General features: G+C 38.2%; 1 protein-coding gene and 1 long non-coding RNA gene across 2 annotated transcripts; one reads left to right on the top strand and one right to left on the bottom strand.

The window, feature by feature from the left end:
- Positions 1-543: 543 nt before the first annotated feature.
- On the top strand, positions 544-22,144 carry LOC126376640 (pancreatic lipase-related protein 2-like). The gene is made up of 5 exons (XM_050024172.1): positions 544-821; positions 17,540-17,684; positions 19,664-19,804; positions 20,672-20,889; positions 21,639-22,144. Exons 1-5 carry the CDS (start codon positions 707-709, stop codon positions 22,100-22,102), a joined length of 1,083 nt encoding a protein of 360 aa, XP_049880129.1. The 5' UTR covers positions 544-706; the 3' UTR covers positions 22,103-22,144.
- On the bottom strand, positions 8,976-10,302 carry LOC126376775 (uncharacterized). The gene is made up of 3 exons (XR_007567757.1): positions 9,903-10,302; positions 9,287-9,417; positions 8,976-9,159 (listed from the first exon to the last, which is right to left on the bottom strand). It is a non-coding gene; the product is annotated as an uncharacterized LOC126376775 (long non-coding RNA).
- Positions 22,145-26,218: the final 4,074 nt, after the last annotated feature.

Genomic DNA, 26,218 nt, shown 5'->3' on the forward strand with positions numbered 1-26,218 from the left:
TGTCGGGTTATTGGCCAATATACATTTTTAGAAGGATTTTTAGATTTGTGCTTAAAATTTATTTACCTACTTATTTATTTTCATAGGATAATAAACAATTATAATTACATAATATGTTAACAATAGGTATAGGATATGTATAGATAAGTACATTTACAATTAACCACATTATCCGCGTATTAAAAATTGTCGTGTGTTCCATAAATAATAATTTTATGCCTGTCGATTATCCGTCAATTTCCTGGAAAGTCCCTCTTTAAAAGATCGCATAAGGGATGGGACTCAGTTCTTCAAAATAAAATTAATCAATTGCTTTACAGCAACAAGGCCGCCCCAGTGAACTCTAGGGAGGAAAGCTGTTTAGGTACAAGTTGCATGACCGAAAACTCTAAATTGCGTACTTGGCGTCATTTTATGTCATTATTTTGTCTGTACAAAATACTTTTGCGTTTAATGTTTCCGACTCTTCAAGGTAACCTCGACTGTCACCCGTGCTAAGACTTAATAGGCCTCTGCCAGTCGCTGGCTGAACGCGCACGAAGCCAGTGCCTCACAGACAAAAAGGAAAAACTTTCGCGCCAATTTTAAAATGACAGCTCGAATACCGCGGATTCAAAATGTGAAAACAAAAATTAACTTTTTCTTTTTAAAATAACACAGTACAATATTTTTATTAAATGTGATTTTTTAAGACTTTAGTACAAAAATGTGTGTTTTATTGAAGACATTTTGGTGGTTTTTGTGTTTGAATGTTATTTTGTGTAGCAGTAGAGTGCCATATCGGAGCGATGAGGGGTATCCAACGGGACTAATGTCTGTGTGTATGTATTTATCACTGAATTTATGTATGTCTTATTGTGTTTCCGCAATTTCTTTCAGGCGATCACTACCAGGAGTCACCCATAAAAAAAACTTTATTTGTTTTTATTTTATTTCACATTTTATTGTACACGAAACAGGACAAATACTTACAATTAGATTAAGACATGACAGATGACCGGTTCAGCTAATTTATAGTAGAAATTTATTCGAACAGACAGGGAGAGATATAAACTTAAACTAGGAGAGGGCAGATAGGGGACTTTTTTTACGTTTCCCAAAAAGTATATAGATGGCACTGTTCAGATTAAATATGATAATTATCTACTTTCTCATTGCTCATTATTCAAAAATATAAACGTATATAATTGGGTCGTTCTTCTTTTTTATCGACAATAAAAAGACATTTTCCCAATTAATCGGACTTAACATCTTAAAAATTATAACGGCAATAAATATTTTAAAACATCATATAAAGATCTGTCCGTAAAGGACTATTTAGTGGTTCTCTTTATCTTGGTAACATACTTTTCTTTGCAGGCGCATTCCAAAAAATATTGTGACAGAGTGGCCCTTTTCATCGGAGACAGCATTTCAATATACCACTCTGTCACAAAATTTTGTGAAAAACAATGAAGCTACGTTAATAACTAATTGAGGAACCGATTAGTATTTTGCTTGTATTTTGAGTATAATAAGATAACTATATTTTTGGACAATGAAAACATGAAATAAAATTCTAAAACATAACTTATCAAAAGCAGAACGTAAGACAGATCATTGTCGATAAAAAAGAAGAACGACCCAATGATGTTGCTACCTATATTACTTCAGTTTATTTTGATCAGAATAATAATGGGTTGAAGATGTGTTGCGCCTGGGTGGGTCATACATAATTTATACCCAAAAACCAAGATAAAAGATGCATATGTCTGTTAAACGAAGACAAAATATCTGGAAAGTCCCTCACTGCAAGATAAATAGAAGAAATAAAAGTCTTATGTGTACTTACAATAAACAATTTAATGGGTAAAATGGTCCTCAGCAAAATTCAATACTTTAGACATCTTCTAGAACCAAATATTTTCATCCAACTAAATTGTATGGTTGTAAGGAAAGGTGTATGAGAATCACGTACCAATGAGTCGGCGTTAGACCTTTTTCGCGAACAATTTACAATGGCGCCGTGGCAATGACCTCTAATATAGCATTATTGTTTTTATATACTTACTTACCAACTGTCTTACTTATAAAAAAACAGGAAAATAACATCTTCCGTGACACCAGCCTCCGTAGTTTAGTGGTTAGAGCGTTGGGCTTACGATCTGGAGGTCCGGGTTCGATTCCCGATGAGGACATTGTCGAAATCACTTTGGTAAGGACTTTTCAAGCTTGAATGACGTGATTGTCCGAAAAGTAACATAATTCCGTGCTTTGGAAGGCACGCTAAGCCGTTGGTCCCGGGCTACTCTGACTTCGTCTACTCTGAACTTCCGTGCGTGTATGCAATGATTGATGGATGAAAGTATATTTGATTTGATTTGATTTGATTTGATGAATGTGGAGGAAGCAAGAGAAGTGTGTCAGGATCGAAGCAAATGGAATTCCATAGTATCTGGTTACCCCGGTGAGAATTAGGCGTGAGTTTATGTATAAGTATGATTGCTAAGTGTTTAGATATTACAAAAAATAAATGTTTTCGTCATGTTCCGTGATAAAAATGATTTTTGTTTGATGTATTTCCACGTCCTCATGCCATATGCGTTATTAGTTTTAGGTAGTTTGTAGGTAGGCAGGTTGCATAAGTTACGAAGCCTATCGTGTCTAGAAGTTTTAGTTAAAAAATAGGTGATTCCGTGCTTCGGAGAGCACGTTAAGCCGTTGGCCAACGTCATAGTAAAAAAAATATTATTACTTTTATTTTTTTTAATAAATTGCCTTATTCAAACAATTACGTTGTAATGAGGCATTGATTGTTATCGCCGTCTTATTACTCCCCTACCTAATCAATTTAGTTTGCAAAACCAAGGCTCAGCGTTTTCTGATGGCAACTCAGATAAGATTATAGTGCTGAAGATCCTTCGCCTTGGCATTCCGATTAACTGAGGTTGTTTGTTATGTCCATAAGGCTACAACCTTCGTTTGCGCGAAAAATTACACATAATTTCGGTCACACAAACTCACACCCATCTTCAAATTCAATTCAAATTCATAAATATCTTTATTCAATAGGTAACATAGTTACACTTTGAATCGTCAATTTTTACATTACGAAAGTCTCATCCGCCTAAAACTACTGCAGCTTCTCACAACCTGTATAGCCGGGGAAAAGAATCTGCAGGAAAACCTCGGCACAGGGCCCTAGACGTCTAAAAAATAAACATACTTAAATATTTTTATACAATTGAGTAATTTAGCTGCCTAATATCAGTTCTCAGACAGTTAATCCCATGCATTCATATCTTCTAAATAATCACTAACTTTATAATAACGTTTTTTATAAAGTTTCTGTTTAACTACTGTCTTAAAACAGTTGAAAGGCAAATTCAGAATGTCAATGGGAATCTTATTGTAAAAACGTATGCATTGACCCTTAAAAGATTTAGTGATCTTTCTGGCGTTATCCTGTTTGCACGAGGTCCGTCGCTTGCCTAAGCTGCCCAATCTGAAGATTTGACAGGTCCGGTTTTTTACAGAAGCGACTGCCTGTCTGACTTTCCAACCCGCGATGGAAAAACCAGCCCAATACAGGTTAGGTCATATACTTACTTCCGAAACGCAGTTCTCGGGAATGATTATGTACGTCTCCGCACAATATTTTTCTTCACTGCTGAGCACATGATAAATTGCTTTCATTTCGTCGCTGATGTCGCTAACTGACGTACCTGTCTGCAATTTTTGGCGAAACTAATTTGCACCTTTTGTCAATAAAACACAAATCACTTTACCAAAAAAATACAGATACTTCCGTTAGCAAAGTCAGTCATGTTTTATGATACAAACATGAATTTAAAAACAATTTCGAATATCATTGGTCTGAGCCCGAGGTGGATTCCATTTAGCATAAAGTATCTAAATAGTATCTACTTAATTATCTAAATAGTTACAGTGTGTGGTTTGTGGCCCCACCTCGTTAGGGATCGCAGATGTCAGATGAATTAGGAAACCCACATTCCTGAGAAATGCGTTTTCGGAGGTAAGTATGTGACGTATCCTGTATTGGGCTGGTTTTCCCTTCGCGGGTTGGAAGGTCAGACAGACAGTCGCTTCTGTAAATCCGGACCTGTCAATTCTTCAGGTTAGGTAAGCGGACCCCGTGCAAACGGGGTAACGCTAGGGAGACGTTATTGGGTACTTAATGCCTTGTAGTCTGCCCATCACAAATTGCGGGTGTGATAATTTTCAAATCAAATCAAATATACTTTATTGCACAGAACTAAATTAAAACAATCAGACATAACACATGAATACAGTACAATTTGGGCGGCCTTATTGCTCTAGAGCCATTTCTTTCAGGCAACCACCGAAAGGAAATTTTCTTTTTTTGGGACGCTTTGTTTATTTTTATTTGCCGCGTATGGCATTCATTACTTGGCCGGACAAATAGGGAGCGCTGAGGGATATGTCCGGCAAAACAATACATCACATTGTATGTCACCTACTATAGTGAAGTGAGATTAGAATCGCTGATAGTGTGATAAAGTAAACTGGAGTAGACATGTAGTGGTATGCGACATGCTGTGTCGAAACTGTCGACACAATGACTGCGACACCATGCAGCAAGTGTAGTTTAGTAACTGGTATTTTATTATTATACAGGGTGGCCCAGAAGTTCACGTTCAAAATGAAAAATTAGATAGAGGGGCTCATTAGCTACCAGAAACACCCCCATGTATGTTCTGCGATTATTTACGGTTTAGGAGATATGACTCATTTTGTACCTTTTTCTAGATTTTCTATCTTACTTCAGAAATAATCATTTTGTCGCTATCCCTTTCTTAATAATTATTTTATTTTACTTCACAACTATGCCTAAGGATATGTACCGTTGGGTGAAAAAATGAAAGCAGTCAAATCAAGGATAAAAAAAAAGTTATTGGATATCAAAGTGAGAATTCGACCAAAATTGTACGCGACAACCGAAAAGATTACAGCAGCAACAGTAATGAAATCAGATAGAAAAACTCGTAAACAAACATTGAATATGAAACGCCCATAGACATATAAGAGTATGGACTGGAAATACCTACAAAAAAAACGTGCCACTTCGTCGCATAAAATGGCGGCCTTTACTAGGGCTGCAAGCTGTTTCAATACTAGGATTACCATACTCGTACCTACTAGGTATAGCATCTTCTTCTTTGCGAGTCGATGGCGATCGATACTAAATTTTTGCTGACCAATAATAGGTATAGCATTATAATAATAAGTATTCATAAGAGAACAGAAAGGGAAGGTAAAGGGTAATTAGGTGGTGTACTGTATTTTTCGTGTATGTTTTGTGTAAAACTTGTTCTTTTTGGTATGTTGTGTGCAATAAAGTATATTTGTATTTGTAAAGGGTTTAGTCAAGATTTATCTAAGTAGTTTCCTTAACAACTCTATAACATTGATTACATTCTTTATTGCGCACAATTCGAATCCACCTGGAGTGTATAATGAAACATAAATTATAACGTAAATCTGTTTATTAGCAAGTATTCATTTCACACATTATTTATTATGTAACTACATTATATTTACAATAAATACAAATCTAAACAGTGTCAATTTGTTTAGAAATTGTCTTTGTGACACCCTGTCACATTGCATATATAATTACACTTCTCATCAAAAAAATCGAAACACCTTGCAAGTTTACGTTTTGTCAGGATTATCAGAAAAATGTGTACATTTAGGAATAAATGTTAAATGTCGTTTAATAGTGAGTAATATGAGCTTATCAAATCTTAATGTTAATGTTCTAAATTTAAATGAATTTTTCATAGGTTTCGTATTTTGTTAAATGAGTCATTTTTATTCCGTATGGAGTATAAAGGAAATGGATAAAACAACACACGTAAATGAAAAAAAAAGCTAAAAAACGTTTATTTAATAACTTGTATTCCCTCCCCGAGCTCTAATTACTGCTTCCATACGGTTCTTCATCGATCGGATGAGAGTCACGATCACATGCTGTGGTATATTGTCCCATTCCTCTTGGATTGCATCTTGCAGCCGGCTAAGTGTTTCTGGGGCAGGATCTCTTGCTCGAATTCGTCTCTTTAATTCATCCCACAGATGTTCAATGGGATTCATGTCCGGGCTTCTTGCTGGCCATTCCATAATAGAGATATCGACTTCGTTAAGATAATCTCGTACGACGCCCGCGGTGTGAGCCCTAGCATTGTCGTGCATGAATATGAAGCCGTTGCCAATAAAATGTGCATAGGGCATCACATGAGGCTCGAGACACTCTTCGACGTACCGATGACAGTTTAGTGCAGGCAGACGTGGCCCAGACACGAAAGCAAGCTCTGTCTTACCGTCGGCGCTGATTCCTCCCCAAACCGTCCACGAACCGCCACCATAGCTGACCTTTTCTTCAATGCAGCATTGTGCATAGCGTTCTCCGTCTCTTCTGTAGACCTTGTTCCTTCCGTCGTTACCATACAGCATAATTTTACACTCATCAGAAAAGAGAACTTTGCTCCACTGTAGGTATGACCAATTTAGGTGCTCACGTGCAAAGTTAAGGCGCGCTCTTCGATGGTCTGCAGTTAATTTCGGCCCATTTGCTGGCTTATGCGGTACCAGTCCACGATCCTTCAACCTTCTTCTAATTGTAGAGTCACTTACAGCCACCCTTCGTACAACACGAAGCCGCTGCTGCAGTTGAAAAGCGTTAAGGCGTCGATTTCTTAAAGAAGTTGTTACAATAAATCGATCATCTCGCTCAGAAGTGACCCGATTCCTGCCAGATCCTGAACGGCGCGTGAACAAACCAGTCTCCCGATAACGTTTATAGACTCTATGAACAGATGACAGGCTTAGATGCAGTCTTGCAGCCACAACACGCTGACTAAGGCCAGAATCCAGCAATGCCACAACTTGGGCGGCTTCTGTGGGCGAAGTATCCATACGTTTTAGAAAAAAAACCTTTTTTCAGACGTCCCAAAGTCACAGTATTGAAATAAAAAACAAAAAGTTTAAGGATAGGCGCCAATTTTTAGTTTTTAAACGCTAAATGTACTCCAACCCTAAACACACATTTGTCTCAAAACAGTGATTCATTTCGTTTATAAGATAAACAAATGAAATTCTAATTTTGAATTTAGAATTTTCGCTTATTACTGTAATGGCCAAACTGCCAGCTATACATTTATGTATTTTTTTTCATCGTATGAATTCTTTTTTGTGTTAAATTCGGACAGAAACAATGAAAACGGAAGTGTTTCGATTTTTTTGATGAGAAGTGTATTATACGCTTTCGGAGAAAGAAAATGTAAAGTTAAAGCAAACTTTCTTATTTCTAGATAGGTGTTATTCAAGATAGGTGTTCCGCAGGGCTCCATTCTCGGGCCATTCTTGTTTTTAGTTTATATTAATGACTTGGCCCATATGGTGGAGGGTCAGAACTTGTCAAATATCGTACTTTTTGCGGACGATACTTCCCTTATTTTTAAAACAGACAGACGAAAGCCCAACAATGACCATATAAATCACGCCCTTTGCCAGATCCACCACTGGTTTACAATAAATAACCTAGTTTTGAATGGAAAGAAAACAAAATGTATTAAATTCAGTTTACCTAACGTAAATTCTGCTGATTGTGATATACTTCTAAATAACCAGAAACTAGACTTTGTTAAAAATACAGTTTTTCTGGGATTAAATATTGATGATAGACTCAAATGGGACACACATATTAAATCATTATCAGGTAGACTTAGCTCAGCTGCATTTGCAGTCAAAAGGATTAGAGAACTGACTGACGTGACGACTGCAAGATTGGTATATTTTAGCTACTTCCATAGTATTATGTCGTATGGTATTTTGCTTTGGGGTAGAGCAGCTGATATTGAAACCGTTTTCATTCTACAAAAAAGGGCAATCAGATCTATCTACAAACTGAGATGCCGCGATTCTCTCAGAGAATTTTTTAAAGAGATTTCCATTATGACTGTACCTTGTCAATACATATATATGAACATTATGTATGTTAGGAAAAATTTACACTTATATTTAAGAAACTGTGATAAGCACAAATACAACCTAAGGAATAAGAACAAATTAGCAGTTCCTAGTTCCAGACTATCCAAAATTAGCACATCATTTGTAGCGCTGTATGTGCGATACTATAATAAGATACCAGAAGATGTACTAGGCCTTTCGGGAAATATGTTTAAGAATGTTATAAAAACTACTTTAATCAGTAAAGCTTACTATAAAGTAGGAGACTATCTTAAGGATAATAATATTAAATGGATTACTTCAGCTCAACACAAAAAAGACAAGAATGTTTGCAATAAAAACTTGGCCCTAAAATACTGAATTTGAAATAACTTTGTAAGTGGATTAAAAAGGATTGTGAAACACTTGATGATATTTGAACAGTAGAGTACTTTTTCTTTTTATATCCAGGCGGAGGATTTTTGAGCTTCTTTTTATAAGTGGTGCATGCTCGCCTCGAAATGTTCGTGTACGCGGTGGCGTCCGGAAGTCGGGTCGCACCTTTCCCTCAAAAATGTGCGAAGGGAGCGATGGCTGGCTTTCGCGTCAACTCGTGATCGGGTGCTGCGTATGTGGACAGGCCTGCTTCTGACAGGGAGCTCATAAAACACTGTTTCTGTGATAAAGTCACATAAACTCTTTATGTTTCACTTTCCTTCCACCGACTGTAATTGGAATACCATTGTATTTAAGTCTATAAATTATGTAATACAAACTGGATTAAAAGAAAAGAAAGGAAAACATGAAACAGTAGGACTAGGGCCCTGTGCTGGGAGGTTTTCTGGCCACGTCTTTCCCTCAGCGTTACAGTTCCGATGTGGTAGTAGTTTTACAGCTAGTTACATAATATGTAATTTAATTATGTCTGACGTTCAAAAAGCGCTAACTTTGTAAGCCAATTTTGAAAAATAAATATTTTTTTGAATTTTTTTTTTCTTGGGAATACTTCTTTGGCAAAGGTAAACCTTGAAATTTGTTTACCTGCCTTTTCAAAAAGTCTTGCGGTCCTGCCAATTCTTCCATCAATACACTTTGCCCTTTATTATTTGATTTTTATTCTGCAGATCTTCCATAATATTCTTCAAATTGGCTATCTTATAATTTTTTCATCGCGTCTTCTTGAACAGACTGAAATAAAGTTTAATAATAATGTTAAAACAGTGTATGTACTAAAATATATCTGATTTAAGTGCATTGTGTACCTGGTTGAATTATACTATATCATGTTAAAAATATAAAATTATTTGATAAATACCTTATCATGTACTGACTTATGAGACAGACGTACGGGCAATGGCAGCACAGACGACGTTGCAGCTGTGGATTAGTTTTCCAATATCACCTGTTTCAGTAAATCCAGTCGACAATTTTGGATTGAAAGATGGCCTGAAATGAAAGATAACATTCATTTATTTATATAATAATTGTTTCGACATATAATAGTTACAGACTAAGTATATTAAGTACATAATAATATGTAGTTGAATGATAGATAGTATAAACATGTTGTGATAACATGATACAAATATGTTATCTATCTAGCCAGTAGTGAGATGATGCAAGCTAGGCTGAAATTTAAATATAAATTTAAACACCAACAGCCTCTCTCTAACCATCGTCTTCTCAAGCTTTTATTTCTTGGAAACCTGTTAACGTAAAAGTAATAACTAGTATTCTTAGCCAGTATTATTGGCGCAACACTAATTTGACTATGACGAATAAAGATATTGGAAAACAAAGAAAAATACGGTTTGTAGTATGACAATCACTCAAAATATATAAAGGTTTAATGCAAATTCATGGCTCAGTTGCGTTGTAACATCAAAATCTATAGGATTGTTTGTATTATTCAATGAATACGGGGTACTAACCTATGAAGTGACAAATACGGTTGATTTCTGTCCTTTCTGGCTCCACACTGTACAATACAATACACGGACATGTTGAATAACACTTTTTTCAACTTCAACTTCGATTTAGCAAATCAAATCCTCGTAATTTATCCGCAAAACACAAAATACGATCTCATAAACAGCTACTTGACAGCAGAAGTACCACAAAACACAGCGCATAAAATGGCGAAAAATGGCACGTACCTACAGCTGTTGTGACGTCATCACAAAATGTTGCCATAACTAGAAATAACAAATATATATTTATCTCTTTTACCAAATGAAATTTTGTACTAGTAAAAAAGAGACAAAACGATTATTGACGACCTGTTTCATAAACTACTCATATTTGTATAAGATGATGTTTATATAGTAGAACAGGGCGCCTCCATATAATTTCCTATCTCTATGGAAACGGCTTTTTAGCGGGAAACGGGAACGGGACAGTTGCTTTCTTCATTGAATAATCTAAATAATTAATACGAAGTGGTGTTTTGTGGTTAATGATCGCATTAAGTTAGTCGGAAGACATTCGCGAGTGTTATTATATTGGAGTATTCAATAAACAAAGTGTATCTGCCTATTTTCGCTTCGTGCTAGGAAGCCGCTTCATAGCTCAAAAGTTTATGCGGACTTTTGAGTTAATTCGTTTGGGGTTCGGAGTAGGAGTCTACTCCGAGGGTGGGGGCTTAGGTTTCATCATCATCATTCATCACCTTTCACCATTTCATTAATCATCAAGAAAAAAAATACGTCAGACATGGCTGTATGGGCATAGTTCCCTTTGCCTTACCCTTCGGGGAAAACCAAACCAAAAAAAAAATCTCTATGGAAACGCCGAAGAACATATGTTTAACGTCAAAATTGACAATTATAGAATGACAGATGACAGATAAACGGGCACCATTCACAGGACAAAAATAAGGAACACCGCCACCATTACGAATCTGTTTGGAAATATCGATAAATAATTCAGTAGCGCCATCTGTTATCGAGAAGCCAAAGGTTGCTGTCATATGTCATATATATGTCTGCTCTGCTCATTTATATCTCCCTCTCGCTCACTCCTTAATTCTGCTACTCGACAATAGAGGGCAGGAGCAGTTAGGGATGGCACCTAGAAAATTCTACAGACGACGACGAGTATATCGATGAATCTAGAGGAACCTAGAAATTGCTAGTACATATTACCGGCGCATATATAAGGGCGAGCGGCCCCGCCGGCGAGTCAGTTCAGTTCAGTTCTCTTCCGAAGAGGAAACAGATAACTTCCGAGAAGAAATCGAAGCAGTTCGGAGCAAGAAGAATAGTGAGTGAGTTCCAGTACAGTTTTAACAGTGAAATAGTGTGTGATATAGTTCAGTGCCCGGTTTCAAAGTGAATTTCTGTCCGTTTATTTTCCGTCGCGTTCGTAAGTACCTACCGTGTTATTATTACAGTTCAGTATATAGTGGTTATTTGTCCGTAAAGTGAATCCGTATCTACAGTGTCAGTGAACCGTTAAATATTGCATAGTAAAGTTTGGTGAATTAACAGTGAGATATTCCGTGTAAAAGCTCGCGTAATCATATCAGTGGACTGAAGAATCTGCTATCCGCGCAGTGTTGCAAGTGTTGAGACTTTTTGTAATTATTTCTTTTTATTTTGGTGCAATAAAGTGTATTTGTATTGTATTGTATTGTATTGTTGTGATACTATCGAACTTTCGAGTGAGTGAGTGAGCGAGTCAATCTAATTATTTTTGTGTGAACTTTTGCAAACAGTTTTTTACGGCGAGTGTATTTAATAGTGGCGAACTGTGCATTTTAATAATCGTTGAACTTTATAGTAATGTTGTAATTTAATAAACCGTGGTAAATAAACCGTGAGTTGTAACCGGTGGTATTTCTTCTACGGCGAACCACCCTACAGTTTGTGTAAAGGACGCTTAGGTGCATCCTAAGATAAACCCGTGTCCCGCACAAAAATTGTTACAGTTGTTAAAACTTCGCCGAAGAATAATAAACGCATGATATAGTCATGGACCCTGAAAGTATTTCTAAAAACTGCTCCATTTAATAGGCTTTTAGAAACATCCAAAAAAAAGTACCCTTAATAAGGGCATAAATTTAAGTAATTACAAAATGGGTCATATCTCCTAAACCGTAAATAATCGCTGAACATACATAGGAGTGTTTCTGGTAGCAAGCTATAGACTTCAAGAGCGCGAGGAGTGGAGATCTGTTATTCAAGCCCTACACCCAACAGGGGATAAAATGTTAAAAGAAGAAGAAGCACGGGGCCAATAAAAATAAATGTAGATACTACTGATGGGTTAAAAAGGCCACATTGACGCAATAGGCTCCTTGACAACCTAGTCAAATGAGATACTTTTTACGAAACGTCAAAACGAAAGTTTTCTTTGGAATTTATATGGAAATACTGTACTGTTACGTCATCAATAAAAGCGGCCAAACGTCGTACTCATGATTACATAATTCATGAATAGAATTCGAAAATAATTCGAATAGTAAAATAAGATTGATTTTATATTATCTCAGAGTGGCTTCTATTTCTACGTTAGCATTTAATAATTTATCTTTGACCTAGTCAAATACCCAATTCATCTAAGAAAGCAATATTGCAATTTGACATTTTCGAATATAGAAGCATTGTGCGCAATGCATAAATAGCAATATTGCTTTTTTAGATGAATTGCGTCGATGTGGCCTTTCTAACCCCCCTATTCTTCAATTGTTTTTTCACGTGACTTGTTGTAGATTTGCCGCAGATGGCATTAACTACTTGACCGGACAAATGGGGAGCGCTGAGGGCTCTAGTCCGGTACAAATCTTAAGACAACAGGTCTGGGGGTGTCGAGTTCGTTGCGAATTTACGCTCAGGGCGTCGTCTGGGAGGATTTACCTATATATTTATGTAACAATTAATCGACTGCAGTGTGTCGATAGCGATAAGCGCTGAACGAGGGAAATCTTCGACCACGCCGGCGAGGTCGGTATCGCGGTCCTGAAATTGTTGGCTCGAACTGATTGACTGACTCTTATCATCTCAGGCCTTTACATCTTTATCAGATGATTCAAACAGCGTTTCTGTGGCAGCTTTTAAAATGGCTGTAAAGTCCGATGCGAGAGCGACAGTAGCGGCCGCACGACTGGCATTGTAGTTGAGGGTTATTAGATGGTATAGGTGGTAAATCGGCCCTCTCACTTCTGTGTCGCCTCTCGCGCTTGTCGGCTAGAATCTGGAACCAGGTTTTATCGTGTGCTTTGCACCCATCGGCCAAAGACGTCCTCCACTTATTCCGGTCACTGGCCAGGTCCTCCTGACTGACTCTATGGCTAAAGTAATCGGGTCGTCAGGATTCATATGCGTTTGACGTTTCATTTTTGCTCTCATAGTCCTTCATAGAAGGGATATAATCTCACCTTGAAAAAGTTTCTTTAATCCACTATTAATTGCTTATTAAATATTATACTTGGTAATATCTCAGATCAATAAATTACACAAGCGCACAGCGGAGGGAAGCGGTTAATGATTAGAAAACGTAAAAAATCTGATAAAGAGGATAAATGTAGGTAAATTATATAGATTCACGGGCTCAGCGGTGAAGGAAAACATCGTGAGGAAACTCACCTACTTAGACCTAATTTGTCCTTTCGCGGGTAAGAACTGTTGGAAGGTCAGACAGGCGGTCGTTTCTGTAAAAAACCGGACCTGTCAAATATTCAGGGTAGGTAAGCGGACCTTGTAGAAACGGGATAACGTTTAGATGGTCTAATAGCTGAATGCCGACTTCCTGCAAAATGTCTACTAATATAAATCTTGATACAACCTATCGCACTATGCCAACTTTTTCTAATTTAAGTACTATTATGGCGGGGTAAATTATACAGGGTGTTAGTGACATCGTAACGAATACTCAGGGGGATGATACAGACCAGATTCTGAGTTGATATCAAGTGGAATTTTCAGTCTGAATATTCCTGATTTTTTTTGTGTTTTTTTTTTAATTATTTTCAATTCCATACTTTTGCGACGGAAAATTCCACTTGATATCATCTCAGAATCATGGCCTCAATCACCCCTCAAAGTTTTCGTTACGATGTCACTAATACCCTGTATAGATTGTATATATTCAAGGATTTCTGATCTATTAAAAATAATACAGACATGTTCAGTACCACATACATAGTATAATGTTGAATTCTTCTTTTCTCGTGTGGGTTGTGAGATCAATGACCTACCTGATCAACCTTGGTGTCACGGTTCCTATAGAGCCGCCAAAGACAGCATATTTTTAACTGCTGTTGACTAATGTATGGATCAAGTGGATCATGGCATGGTATAAGATCAGGTAGGTATGCTCAATCCTATGACAAGCCGCCATTGCTAGCCCTTCGATGACGTAAGTGTTACCACTGTGTTACTATTAAATTGGTATCTCCAATATTCCAAAGATATACATTTTATTATTTAAAATTAAGTGAATATTTGTCACATGTATAATAAACATTAACACTTTAAGTAACTCTTTACTAAATGTTCAAAATTTCCTTGCCAAGTAAATATAAAAACAATGGTCGTGGATAATTTATTTTTTTACGAAATGGCAACGCAGCGTGGGATGACGTCAGCTGGGTTAACCTTGAAATGTTAGCTGTCACTTTTGAGCATACCTGGTTTTCTTATACCTTGGCTCTTGATAACTAATAACTGTTTTATTCTGTAAAATTCTTTTTTGAGAAATAAATATATTTAATCTCTATCTCCCTAGCGTTATCCCGCGGGTCAGCTTACCTAACCTGATGATTCGTCAGGTCCAGTTGTTAACAAACGCGACTGCCTGTCTGACTTTCCGTTCCGCGAAGGGAAAACCAGCCTAATAAAGGTTAGGCCACATTGCTCCGAAACGCATTCCTAAAGAATGTGGGTTTCTTCACCGCTGAGCACCTGATAAACATTTAAGATCCAAACATGAATTTGTAAATCATTGGTTTGGCCCGTGCTAGGTTTTGAATCTGAGACCTCACAGTGGGAGTCAAGCGTTCTTTCAACTGGCCTACCACGGCTTGGAAAAACCATAGCAATAAACAATATTAGCGAAGTATAATGATCGATGTGGACGCATTCTTTCGGAACAAATGTTGAAGTTGGTGTCGCAAACATAATGGCGTGGGGTAACTAATATACCTACTGTGGTATCACATTGCTACGTCCGGGAAATACCATAGCTAATGTTGACATATCACTTTCATCATCCCACCCCTCCCAATGGCATATGTTAGCTTCAAGACGCTTTATCCATTCTGCTCCGCACCACACAAATCCCCTGGTAGTTGCGGCTTCGGAGTGCATCCCGCTTAGAGACGGTACTGAAAAGCACCGACGGCGCTCGAATAACGTAATAGAAAGAAAGAAAGAAAGAAAGAAAGAAACACTTATTATTTAGGACACCACAGACACGGATTACATATTATATACATTATAATGACATCACATCAGAAGTCAACGCACACACGATGTTTTTCTATATAGTACTACTACTACTCTACTTTTCTACTCTAGTCTTAAAGGCGGCCAACCATCTCGCGACAACAAACACTTCAGAACCTTGGTCGACGATTTCCCTCATTCAGGGCTTATCGCTATCGACCCGCCAGAGTCGATTACTTTTTTCAAATATTATCCTCTCAGACGACGCTCTGAGCCAAGGTTCGCGCACAACTGGGCATCCTCAGGCCTGTTGTCTTAAACGTTGTACCGGGTGAGAGCCTTCAGCGATCCCCATTTGTCCGGCCAAGTAGTTAATGCCATCTGCGGCAAATCTACAATAAGTCACGTCAAAACAAAAAGTAATCATCTCGCAACAACAAACACTTCAGAACCTTGGTCGACGATTTCCCTCATTCAGCGGTTATCGCTATCGACCCACTAGGGTCGATTAATTCTTTCAAATATTATCCTCTCTGACGACGCCCTGAACCAAGGTTCACGCACAACTGGGCATCCTCAGGCGTATTGTCTTAAATTTTGTACGTATGGAATTCCATTAACTTCGATCCTGACACACTTCCATTGCTTCCTCCACATTCATCAATCGTTTAATTGACGCACGTCAGTTCGTGCTAAACCTTTTCTAAGGACATCTCCAATTTAGTAATAGGTAAAATAAAAGAGAGTTTTTCTCTTCTGTCCTCTTTTTATGTAAGTATTTTGGTTCTTACTTATTTAAAATTTAGATTTACTTAAGTACTGCTAACTTATTTGGCTCGGGTCGGAAATCCGGTAGCACGTAAGCTACAAGCCAAGAAGTCGAACCTGTACCCAATTATAGTCATTACGGTCATGTCAAAGCCATAAAGGTATAACCCTGACAATCCATAAATTACTCGAATTAACAACGGCCTCCGTGGTCCAGTGGTTGAGCTTTGGGCTCACGATCCGGAGGTCCCGGGTTCGAATCCCGGTGGGAACATATCACAAAAATCACTTTGTGATCCCTAGTTTGGTTAGGACATTATAGGCTGATCACCTGATTGTCCAAAAAGTAAGATGATCCGTGCTTCGGAAGGCACGTTAAGCCATTGGTCCCGGTTACTACTTACTGATGTAAGTACGTAGTCGTTACATGAGTCATGTCAGGGCCCTTGGCGGCTCAATAGCAACCCTGACACCAGGGTTGATAAGGCTGGTACTCCACCTCACAACCCACACGATAGAAGAAGAAGACTCGAATTAACAGCATTACAAGTACAACATTCTACTTAAGTACCATAATCTTCTTAAAAAAAGAAGAGTCGCCAGAACGGAAATTGCCTCAGGACGTCCACCACCACCTTATGATCATTCTAATGAACATCCTCCTATGCTTCTTGTAATTGTTTTGCGAAAAATTTTAAGTGATATTATTGTCTTGTCTTTATGTCTGGCATCCTTTTATAACAAACAATTTCTATTCTATTCCTTCAAAAATCAGAATCACTTATCCAACATAATTATCATTACGTCATGACTTTGGAAAAAAAATGAAAAGTAACATGAGGTTGTTGAGTTTTGTTACATGAGCTAACTACCACGTACATACATCAGTAAGTAGTAACTGGGACCAATGGTTTAACTTGCCTTCCGAAGCACGGATCATTTTACTTTACGTGGGCTCTACGCTCAACCACTGAACCTCAGAGGTTGTTAATAAAGAGCTATGCATTGTATTGTAGCTAGTGCATGCAATCCCGACTCGATATCGCAAATTCGAGATCCCGCGGGATTGGAAATATCATTTTTTTTCGGTATCTCGTCTAGTTCATAAAAAAAAATAAAGTTAGGATGGCTGCAAACAATGAAAACTGCTTTTTTGTGATAATGTTTATTAAAACAAAATATTTTTTAAAAGAAAACAAAAACCTTTATTCTTCAACATCTAAATATTAGGTTTTCTTTGGAAATCAGCATAATCAATATTGATATTCGCCTAATCCCGTCAATCTCGAATTGGATATCGTCATATTATGCTTCGGGAATAATCTCGAAAAATAGACGAGATGTCGCGAGATCGGGATTGAATTCCCTAATTTTAAGGTATCATATTGTATTGTATACCTTCCACCACCTTCCAGGTCCAGGGTCAACGAAGCCAGCGACCATCCCTCGCAGCCAGCTGAGACACCTGTTCTTCGTCGTGCAGGGCAAGGGTAGCCGACAGAAGTACACGTACTGGCACGCCAAGGACATCGCCAAGGATCCCAGGATTGATTTCAAGAGGTTATTATCATTTTAATCTTCATCCTAAATTCCCTCCGGTTGATTGACGGGACGCCAGTGCCCAGCGGTGGGCGTATAGAGGCTGTTTATGTTTATATCATTTACCTTATTTACTGCTATTTACTCACAGATCAGAGAGAGAGAGAGAGAGAGAGAGAGAGAGTGTGATCTGTTTTGCAGTAGCAGTAGATCTATTAAATCATTGCTTGCCAGTGGTCATTGCTGCTCCTAGTTAGGTATATTATTTTGGTTAGGTTTGCTTAGGTATGTTTTGTTTTATGTTTTTTCTTTTGTTTATAATTATTATGTAGTGTTCTCACTTGGCGCTGGGCCCCAAAGGGCATCCGCCGGCGGGGACGCGGTTGTGTGCAATTGCGTTCCCGTATCCCCGCCACAGGGCGGCAAGGAGGAACACCGTTGGGTTTTAGTGGGTATACCGGGTGGCGACACCCGGGGAGTCCCACATAACCACGTCCCCCCCCCGAGCGGCGTGGTATGCGTAATGCATTTCCCAACGTTAAAAAAGTCTCTGTAGCATCCGTCACACACTGCAGCTCGGCTATACCACCTGGGGGTAGCTTTTAATTAGCCTTTATTTATTATTAAGATTTTGATTGTGTAAATAATGCTGTAAGCTCCCCGAACAAAATAAATACATCTCCTCAGCGTTATCCCGTCATTCACTAAGTCCTCTTACCTAACCTGAAGACTTGACAGGTCCGGTTTTTTATAGAAGCGACTGTCTGTCTGACATTCCAACCCGCGAAGAGAAAACCAGCCCGATACAGGTTAGGTCAACTGACTACATTAAATCCCATGTAGGGGGCGATCTTATACCACGTGATATCATAATATCTATGATCCAAACATGAATTCTAACTCAAAGTTGAATTCAGTGGTTTGTAGCCCTAGCCGAGATTTGGACCCGTGACACTACGCGGATTTCCTCACGATCTTGGTGCTACCTCTGATCCGCCATTCATCTGTTGTTATTCATTCTACTGAAGGATTATAAAAATATGAAATTCTCTCCTTGCGTCATTGTTCACCTACACATACAGGGTGTTATTGACATCGTAACGAAAACTTTGAGGGATGATTCAGGTCATAAATAATATCTGAGTTGATATCAAGTGGAATTTTCCGTCGCAAAAGTATGGAACGGAAAATAATTTAAAAAATTACTAACATTTTAATGAATTAATTCGAATTTATTTCACTAAAATGAACAGGAAAATCCACTTGATATCAACTCAGAATCATGGTCTGAATCAATCCCCCTGACCTCAGTATTTGTTACGATGTTGATCTAACACCCTATCTACTTGTATGTATATAATGTATTTGTACAGGGTGTAAGTGACATCGTAACAGATACTGAGGGGGATGATTCAGCTCAGTATTCTGAATTAATATCAAGTAGAATTCTTCATCGCAAAATATAGAATTTATTTATTTATTTGAGTACAACCACATCATACATATTGAGCTTATTCTATAACTTATTTTCTAGGTATTCTGACTGATATGTATAACAATAACGGTGTACATAGCACTCGCAATCAATAAACTAAATTACAAATTTAACAGTAGAATTAAAAATAATTAAAAAAACACAAAACAATCATGACTTGCGACGGAAAATTCCACTTGATATCAACTCAGAATCATGGTCTGAATCATCACACAAAGTTTTCGATACGATGTACTCACATGCCCACTATGTGCGAGGATCTTTTCCAATAAGATTGGCTATATAAGCCACATGCGAGCACATGAACGTCGGAGTTGAAGCAGTCGCCGTAGCCGAAATCGGCTGGATCGCATCATCATCATCATCACCCTGTACAATATGGGGATTTTCAAGTCACTATTTGTGTTTGCGTGCTCCACCTTAAACCATATCGCTGCTTAATACCAAGCTGGATCGCGAACAAACGCGCTCAAGTCTTTAAAACAAAATGTCGCTGATGTTCCAGGAAGACGGTGGTGATCCTGCTGGGCTACCTGGACAGCAGCGGGTTCCCCATCGCGTCCATGTTCGCCAACGAGTATGAAGCAAGAGGATACAATGTCATCATAGTCGACAACCAGCGGTTCGCCACCGTGCACTACTATCTGTGAGTACACTACTAGCTAGTATGTGAGCTTCGGTCTTATTGATGAGTACTTATGTTACAACTAGGGTACCGGTCTTGCAGCAAACAGTTATTCATTTATCTTTTTTTTGACGTGACTTATTGTAGATTTGCCGCAGATGGCATTAACTACTTGGCAGGAAAAATGGGGAGCGCTGAAGGCTCTGTTACAACGTTTAAGACAACAGGCCTGAGGGTGCCCAGTTGGACGCGTTGTGGTGTTGTTTATATTCTGTGGCTCTTGAGTTGCTTATTATTAGGTATTTTCTTACTATTTATATAAGTAGGTACTTATATTTATAATTATAATTATGTGGATGTTATATATTTATTTGCATGTATTTATTGGTAAGTTGTACTTATAGTTTGTACCCGCAATATTTCAATTTCATTTCTTACATTTTTCCTCGCCTTATCTGTCTGGAAGAAATCGCTTTAAGCGATAAGGCCGTTACCATGTACCTAGTTAAGAGTCTTTTGTAATTTCTTTCTTTTTAGGTATTTTGGCGCAATAAAGTATCACATCATCATCACCAGCCCATTAACGTCCCCACTGCTGGGGCACGGGCCTTTCCTATGGATAGGGAGATCGGGCCTTAAACCACCACGCGGGCCCAGTGCGGATTGGTGGTTATTAACGACTGCTAATGCAATCGGGACCAACGGCTTAACGTACCTTCCGAAGCACGGAGGAGCTCGAGATGAAAACTTTTTTTTGTGGTCACCCATCCTATGACCGGCCTTTGCGAAAGTTGCTTAACTTCAACAATCGCAGACCGAGCGCGTTTACCGCTGCGCCACCGAGCTCCTCCCAATAAAGTATATTTGTATTGTATTGTAATGTTCCAGAGCGTCCCGCCTCATGCGTCCAGTAGGTCGCCACGTGGCGGCGGTGCTGGTTCAGCTGAGGCAGTCCGGCTTGGAGCCCGGCGGCGTGGAGCTGCTCGGCTTCAGTCTCGGGGGGCAGACTGTCAGCTACGTCGGCGCGCACTACCAAGCGCTTACTGGCAGGAATGTATCCAAGATCACTGCGCTGGAGCCCTCCGGACCGTGCTTCAGGACCCTGGGTTAGTCTGCGTATTTAAGAAAGAAAGAAACATTTATTACTCCTGGACACCACAGACACAGACAGACAGGTACATTACATTCAACGCAGGACATACACCACACGGAAATCATTCCCCCGAAAACAACTACACACTACACTCCACACACGCACGCACGCACACACACATACTATTTACTAAAGAATTCCACCAGGCAGACAAACATAACTTGCACAAACCGCATCTTCGTTTTTCGCTCTCTCGAACGCTGTGATTGGTCAAAATGGTCAAATCTGCACATCTCCGCTCTTCTCCGCCCATCTCCGCGTCAGTGGAAACCCGACCTTAGTCCTTACCCGCTTACAGCCATTTAGAATAAAGTAACACCAAGTGGGGGTAAATCTAACTTGGCGCCTGATAGGAATTGGTGTGGGTCAGAGAGTTAGCTTTCAATACGAAGTAGATTGTTTTACGATGTTCCTGAAGACTGTTTGGTGGCGAGGGTGTGCTGACGTCAAAGGATGTTTTCGGGGTACTGAACAGAGCATAGCTAATAGGATCGACGTTCCACTTGAGTCATGTTGGAAGTATATTATATGCGTCTCGTTGTATAAACTTCGATAGCGCGTTTCACGACTGCATTATTGAATGTGGCGCCATCTGTGGCATGTGGGCGGAACTAGCTGGCCAACTAATTTGGTCCGCCACAACTGTAAACAACAAATGACTATGACACATACGAGTACCTAACAGTTGTCATTTTTATCCAGGTCCAAAAGACCGTCTAGACGCATCCAACGCTGATTATGTGGAAGTAATCCACACGAACATCGACGGCTTCGGCATGGCAACCAGAATGGGACACGTGGACATCTACGTCAACGGTGGAGAGTACCAGCCCTCAGACATCACCATGTTCCCCTGCACTGTCACTTGCAGCCACTTCAGGGTCCTCACTCTCTGGGTTCAGGCTTTAAAGAACCCGAGGAAGTTCGTAGCTATTAAATGTGACTCCATACAGCAAGCCAGAGAAGCCGACTGCTTCAAAAATGTTCCTTTAGAAACTAATTTAATGGGTTTAGCAGTAGATAAATCTAAACATGGGATATTTTATCTATCAACGGATAAGTCTTTTCCGTTTTATCTAGGAGAAAAGGGATTGGATCCTGATTTTGTCTATTGGAAAAGGATAACTGACGTCAATGATGGGAATGAAACGGAGATATATACGTAGGTAAGGGTTGGTTGTGGTTGGTGTGCTAAATGTGATAATATTTTTAAGAATTAAACTGTTTTTATAACGCCTGTTTTTGTTGGTTTTATTTGGAACTAAGTAACGCAACATAAAATAGCTTCACTCCTGTATTCCAAAGATGTTGATGGAAATATGAACGCCTGAAGCTAATGTTGGAGCAACGCAGCGTGTTGGTGTTTTGTGTTACGGGGCTCTCATAGGCTCCTCTCTCGTACATCTCCGGTGCAAAAGAATATGTCATTCATTTGTTTTCATTAGTAAAATAAAGAGTATAACGAACATACGTCTCGCCTTTCTTATTTCTACAGATGTGTAGTATACACCCACTCCTCGCCAGCTATGTTTAAGGCCCATGTGATAGGGAGCGAGCCTATTACCATTTGAACTAAATCATTAGAAATTACAGTATTTTACAGTACCCCTGACAATACAAATATTAAGCGGTTCCGTGTCTCACGAGCTTGCTTCTCAAACGGGGAGCGCCAGGTCGATTCTCATTACCGGAAGGATTATGACTTGTCAATTTCTTTCGTGGCGCGTATTATAACTACATAAAAGTGGACAGAAAGTACGAACCATCTACCAAAAGCCGACTGAAACTGAAAATTGAACGCCTTATGAAAATTAATAGCAATTAATCTAATGATAGTGATTGAAATAATGTACAGCCTGCAATGTCCTGACTCTTAGGACTTAAAAGTCCAAAAATATATTATTCTGATCATTGTTTTTATAACATAAAATTACTTCGTGCAGTACAGTAGTTATTACACTTTATAAATAAATAAATAATATATAAAAAATAAAAAAATGAACGCGTTTCTAATGTTTTAACTATGAACGCAGCCATAGTTCATTGACAAAAAAAGTGTGACCACGTAATTTGTTACCCTGCGAAATTGGAACTTTTTACAGGTAGCTAGGATTCATTAGGATGAAGCCTATAAAATATGAAATGAAAACTAGTATTTCCTCGATTCTACTCACTACAAACAAACAGCCACCTATAAACAAACGAGGTCTATTATTCTAATCTAATAAGGACATTACCTATTTCTAAAATTGATCTATCGTAAATAACTACACTTCTCATCAAAAAAATCGAAACACTTCCGTTTTCATTGTTTCTGTCCGAATTTAACACAAAAAAGAATTCATACGATGAAAAAAAATACATAAATGTATAGCTGGCAGTTTGGCCATTACAGTAATAAGCGAAAATTCTAAATTCAAAATTAGAATTTCATTTGTTTATCTTATAAACGAAATGAATCACTGTTTTGAGACAAATGTGTGTTTAGGGTTGGAGTACATTTAGCGTTTAAAAACTAAAAATTGGCGCCTATCCTTAAACTTTTTGTTTTTTATTTCGATACTGTGACTTTGGGACGTCTGAAAAAAGGTTTTTTTTTCTAAAATGTATGGATACTTCGCCCACAGAAGCCGCCCAAGTTGTGGCATTGCTGGATTCTGGCCTTAGTCAGCGTGTTGTGGCTGCAAGACTGCATCTAATCCTGTCATCTGTTCATAGAGTCTATAAACGTTATCGGGAGACTGGTTTGTTCACGCGCCGTTCAGGATCTGGCAGGAATCGGGTCACTTCTGAGCGAGATGATCGATTTATTGTAACAACTTCTTTAAGAAATCGACGCCTTAAGGTGATGCCTTTCAGTCAGCTAGGTAACGCTGCGTCAGTAGATGGCGTTACTTCTGCAGTTTTCGTATTTTTTTCCATTTATTCGTTTAGTGTTGAGTTCTGACCCAGTGAAATGTTAGGTGGCGAAATCTTATATACATTATCTTTAAGTTAAGCTACAATTTTGAAGTATTTACTGAAGATATCATATTGAAACATTGCATCAAAAGTTGGTGTCATTTCAATTTGTGTACAAACACGAAGCTGTCACACACACATGCAAACTAGGTTAGCTATTAAAAGAGATGCATAATTTGAAGTCTACTTCTAACTTCTAAATGGCGCATTTGGTAAAGCAGTCGCCGCCATTCTTAAGGTTCACGGTTCAAACCCAAGTGCATGTTTTAATTGTTTATACTTTTTGTATTTTTTTTTACAATTGAATTTGGCGAACCCGTCTATTTGTTACGGAATTTTCAAAAAGTATCACTTTTACCAATAATATTATAATTATACAATAATGTACTTTGCACTTAAGTACCTTCCGTAATTTCCGTATTTTTTATTTTGTAAAATTCTAACAGGCATTAATCGCATCAGTGAACATGCGGCTAACTAAAAAACTACTGAACGGATTTTCATACGGTTTTCACCAATGAGTAGTGATTCATGGGCGTGCTTTAGGGTATATAATTTATACAAGTATTTTTTTTTGTATAAAATGGTTCAAAAATGATGATGAATGTCAAACATAATTATCGTTACAAATATAGCCGACTTGGAGCTTTCGGCGAAAACGCTGCCTGATCCCATTGAGATATAACAAAACAACGTATGGTTGAATTGTTCCTTTTTTGTAGGTCTACCGAAAAGTCCACAATATGTCATAATAATTATATTGTGTATAAAGAATTGTGTATATGTATTGTATGATTTTACAAATAACGATCACAGTACAGTAATAATAAGGTAGATTTTTCCTAAATTGCGTCGGTTCAAACTTTGTCGCACCGCGTTTGAAAGATGTAATAGCGCTTCAGGACGTCCCGCAAGCACGGCGCTGATGTCGCAGTATCCGCATATAATTATTATGACTTGTCATTTAGTTCCAATAAAATCCGCGGGACTTCATACGTATGTCAGTGACAGCTGGTGATAGCATGCGGGACACTTAGCAGCTAATCGAATTCTATGTTGTTTTCGCGCCCAGTCCAGACGACTTGCAGCGCATTTCTGGACATATATTTACGCGTGGTGTTCATTGTTAGGTTAGTTAGTTCAGGTTAGGACGTCTTTTTTTAACGAGGACGTTAAAAAATGCTGGGACGTATTGAAGTAGTATTTCCATATATACGCGGCCTGAAATGGGCTGTTTCGGGGACCTGAACTGGTTGCTGTCGAACTTATTATCACGTTTTCTTGATTAAAATTCATAAATAAGTCAAATAGAAAAAAGATTTTCGTTAGTTTTAGATCTGTCATGATGTCTGTGATGTTTGTTTATCATACATAAGAATTTCAAAATTTATCTTATTTTATTTTCCCAAAGGGCAAGGCAAAGGGAACTATGCCCATACAGCCATGTCTTGTGTTTTTTTTTCTTGATGATGATTAATGAAATGATGAAACCTAAGCCCCCACCCTCGGAGCAGACTCCTACTCCGAACCCCAAACGAAGTAAGCGGCTTGTTGGCGCAAAGCGAAAATAGATAGGTACACTTTGTTTATTGAATATTCCGATTTAATAATACTATCGGGAATGTTTTCCGACTAACTGAATGTGATCATTAACCACAAAACACTACTTCGTATTGATTATTTAGATTATTCAATGAAGAAAGCAACCTTCCCGTTCCCGGTCCCACCAAAAAGTCCGCGGCAAAGAGAATATAAATAAATCTGTATGTTGGATGGAAAAACAATTAATTATAAATGTTTAGGCCGGCAAATGCAACAACTTCTTTTTTGATTTGGTTTTCCCCGAAGGGTAAGGCAAAGGGAACTATGCCCATACAGCCATTTCATTTTATGTATTGATTTTTTATTATAATATATGTCCTCTTTTAAAACACGGTACTTACCCATTATTTAAAAATGTTTAAATAATATGTGTTATTACAAAAATATTTTTCCAATATTCCTTTTCTCAGATTGTAGTATTTTTAGTTTTTTATTTATATTTATTCTCTTCATACAAAATCTCTTTATAAATTGTCACTGACATTCTATTACACTTGTCAAGTAGTCAAAGCCTTTAGAGAAAAAAAAAACTATCACGCACACAAACTAACATTGACACCTCTACACGCTCAGCAAATACACTGTAATCTGCACCACTACAAATGTAGAATTGATCAAAATTGAGGGTCTGAAATATGGTACTTCTCGTATTCGGACCTTAAATTTTTGTTAGTTTGCGAAAATAATACACCAAAATATTACTATTTATCGGTTTTATA

The sequence above is a fragment of the Pectinophora gossypiella genome, chromosome 21 (assembly GCF_024362695.1).
Source record: "Pectinophora gossypiella chromosome 21, ilPecGoss1.1, whole genome shotgun sequence".
NCBI lineage: Eukaryota > Metazoa > Arthropoda > Insecta > Lepidoptera > Gelechiidae > Pectinophora > Pectinophora gossypiella.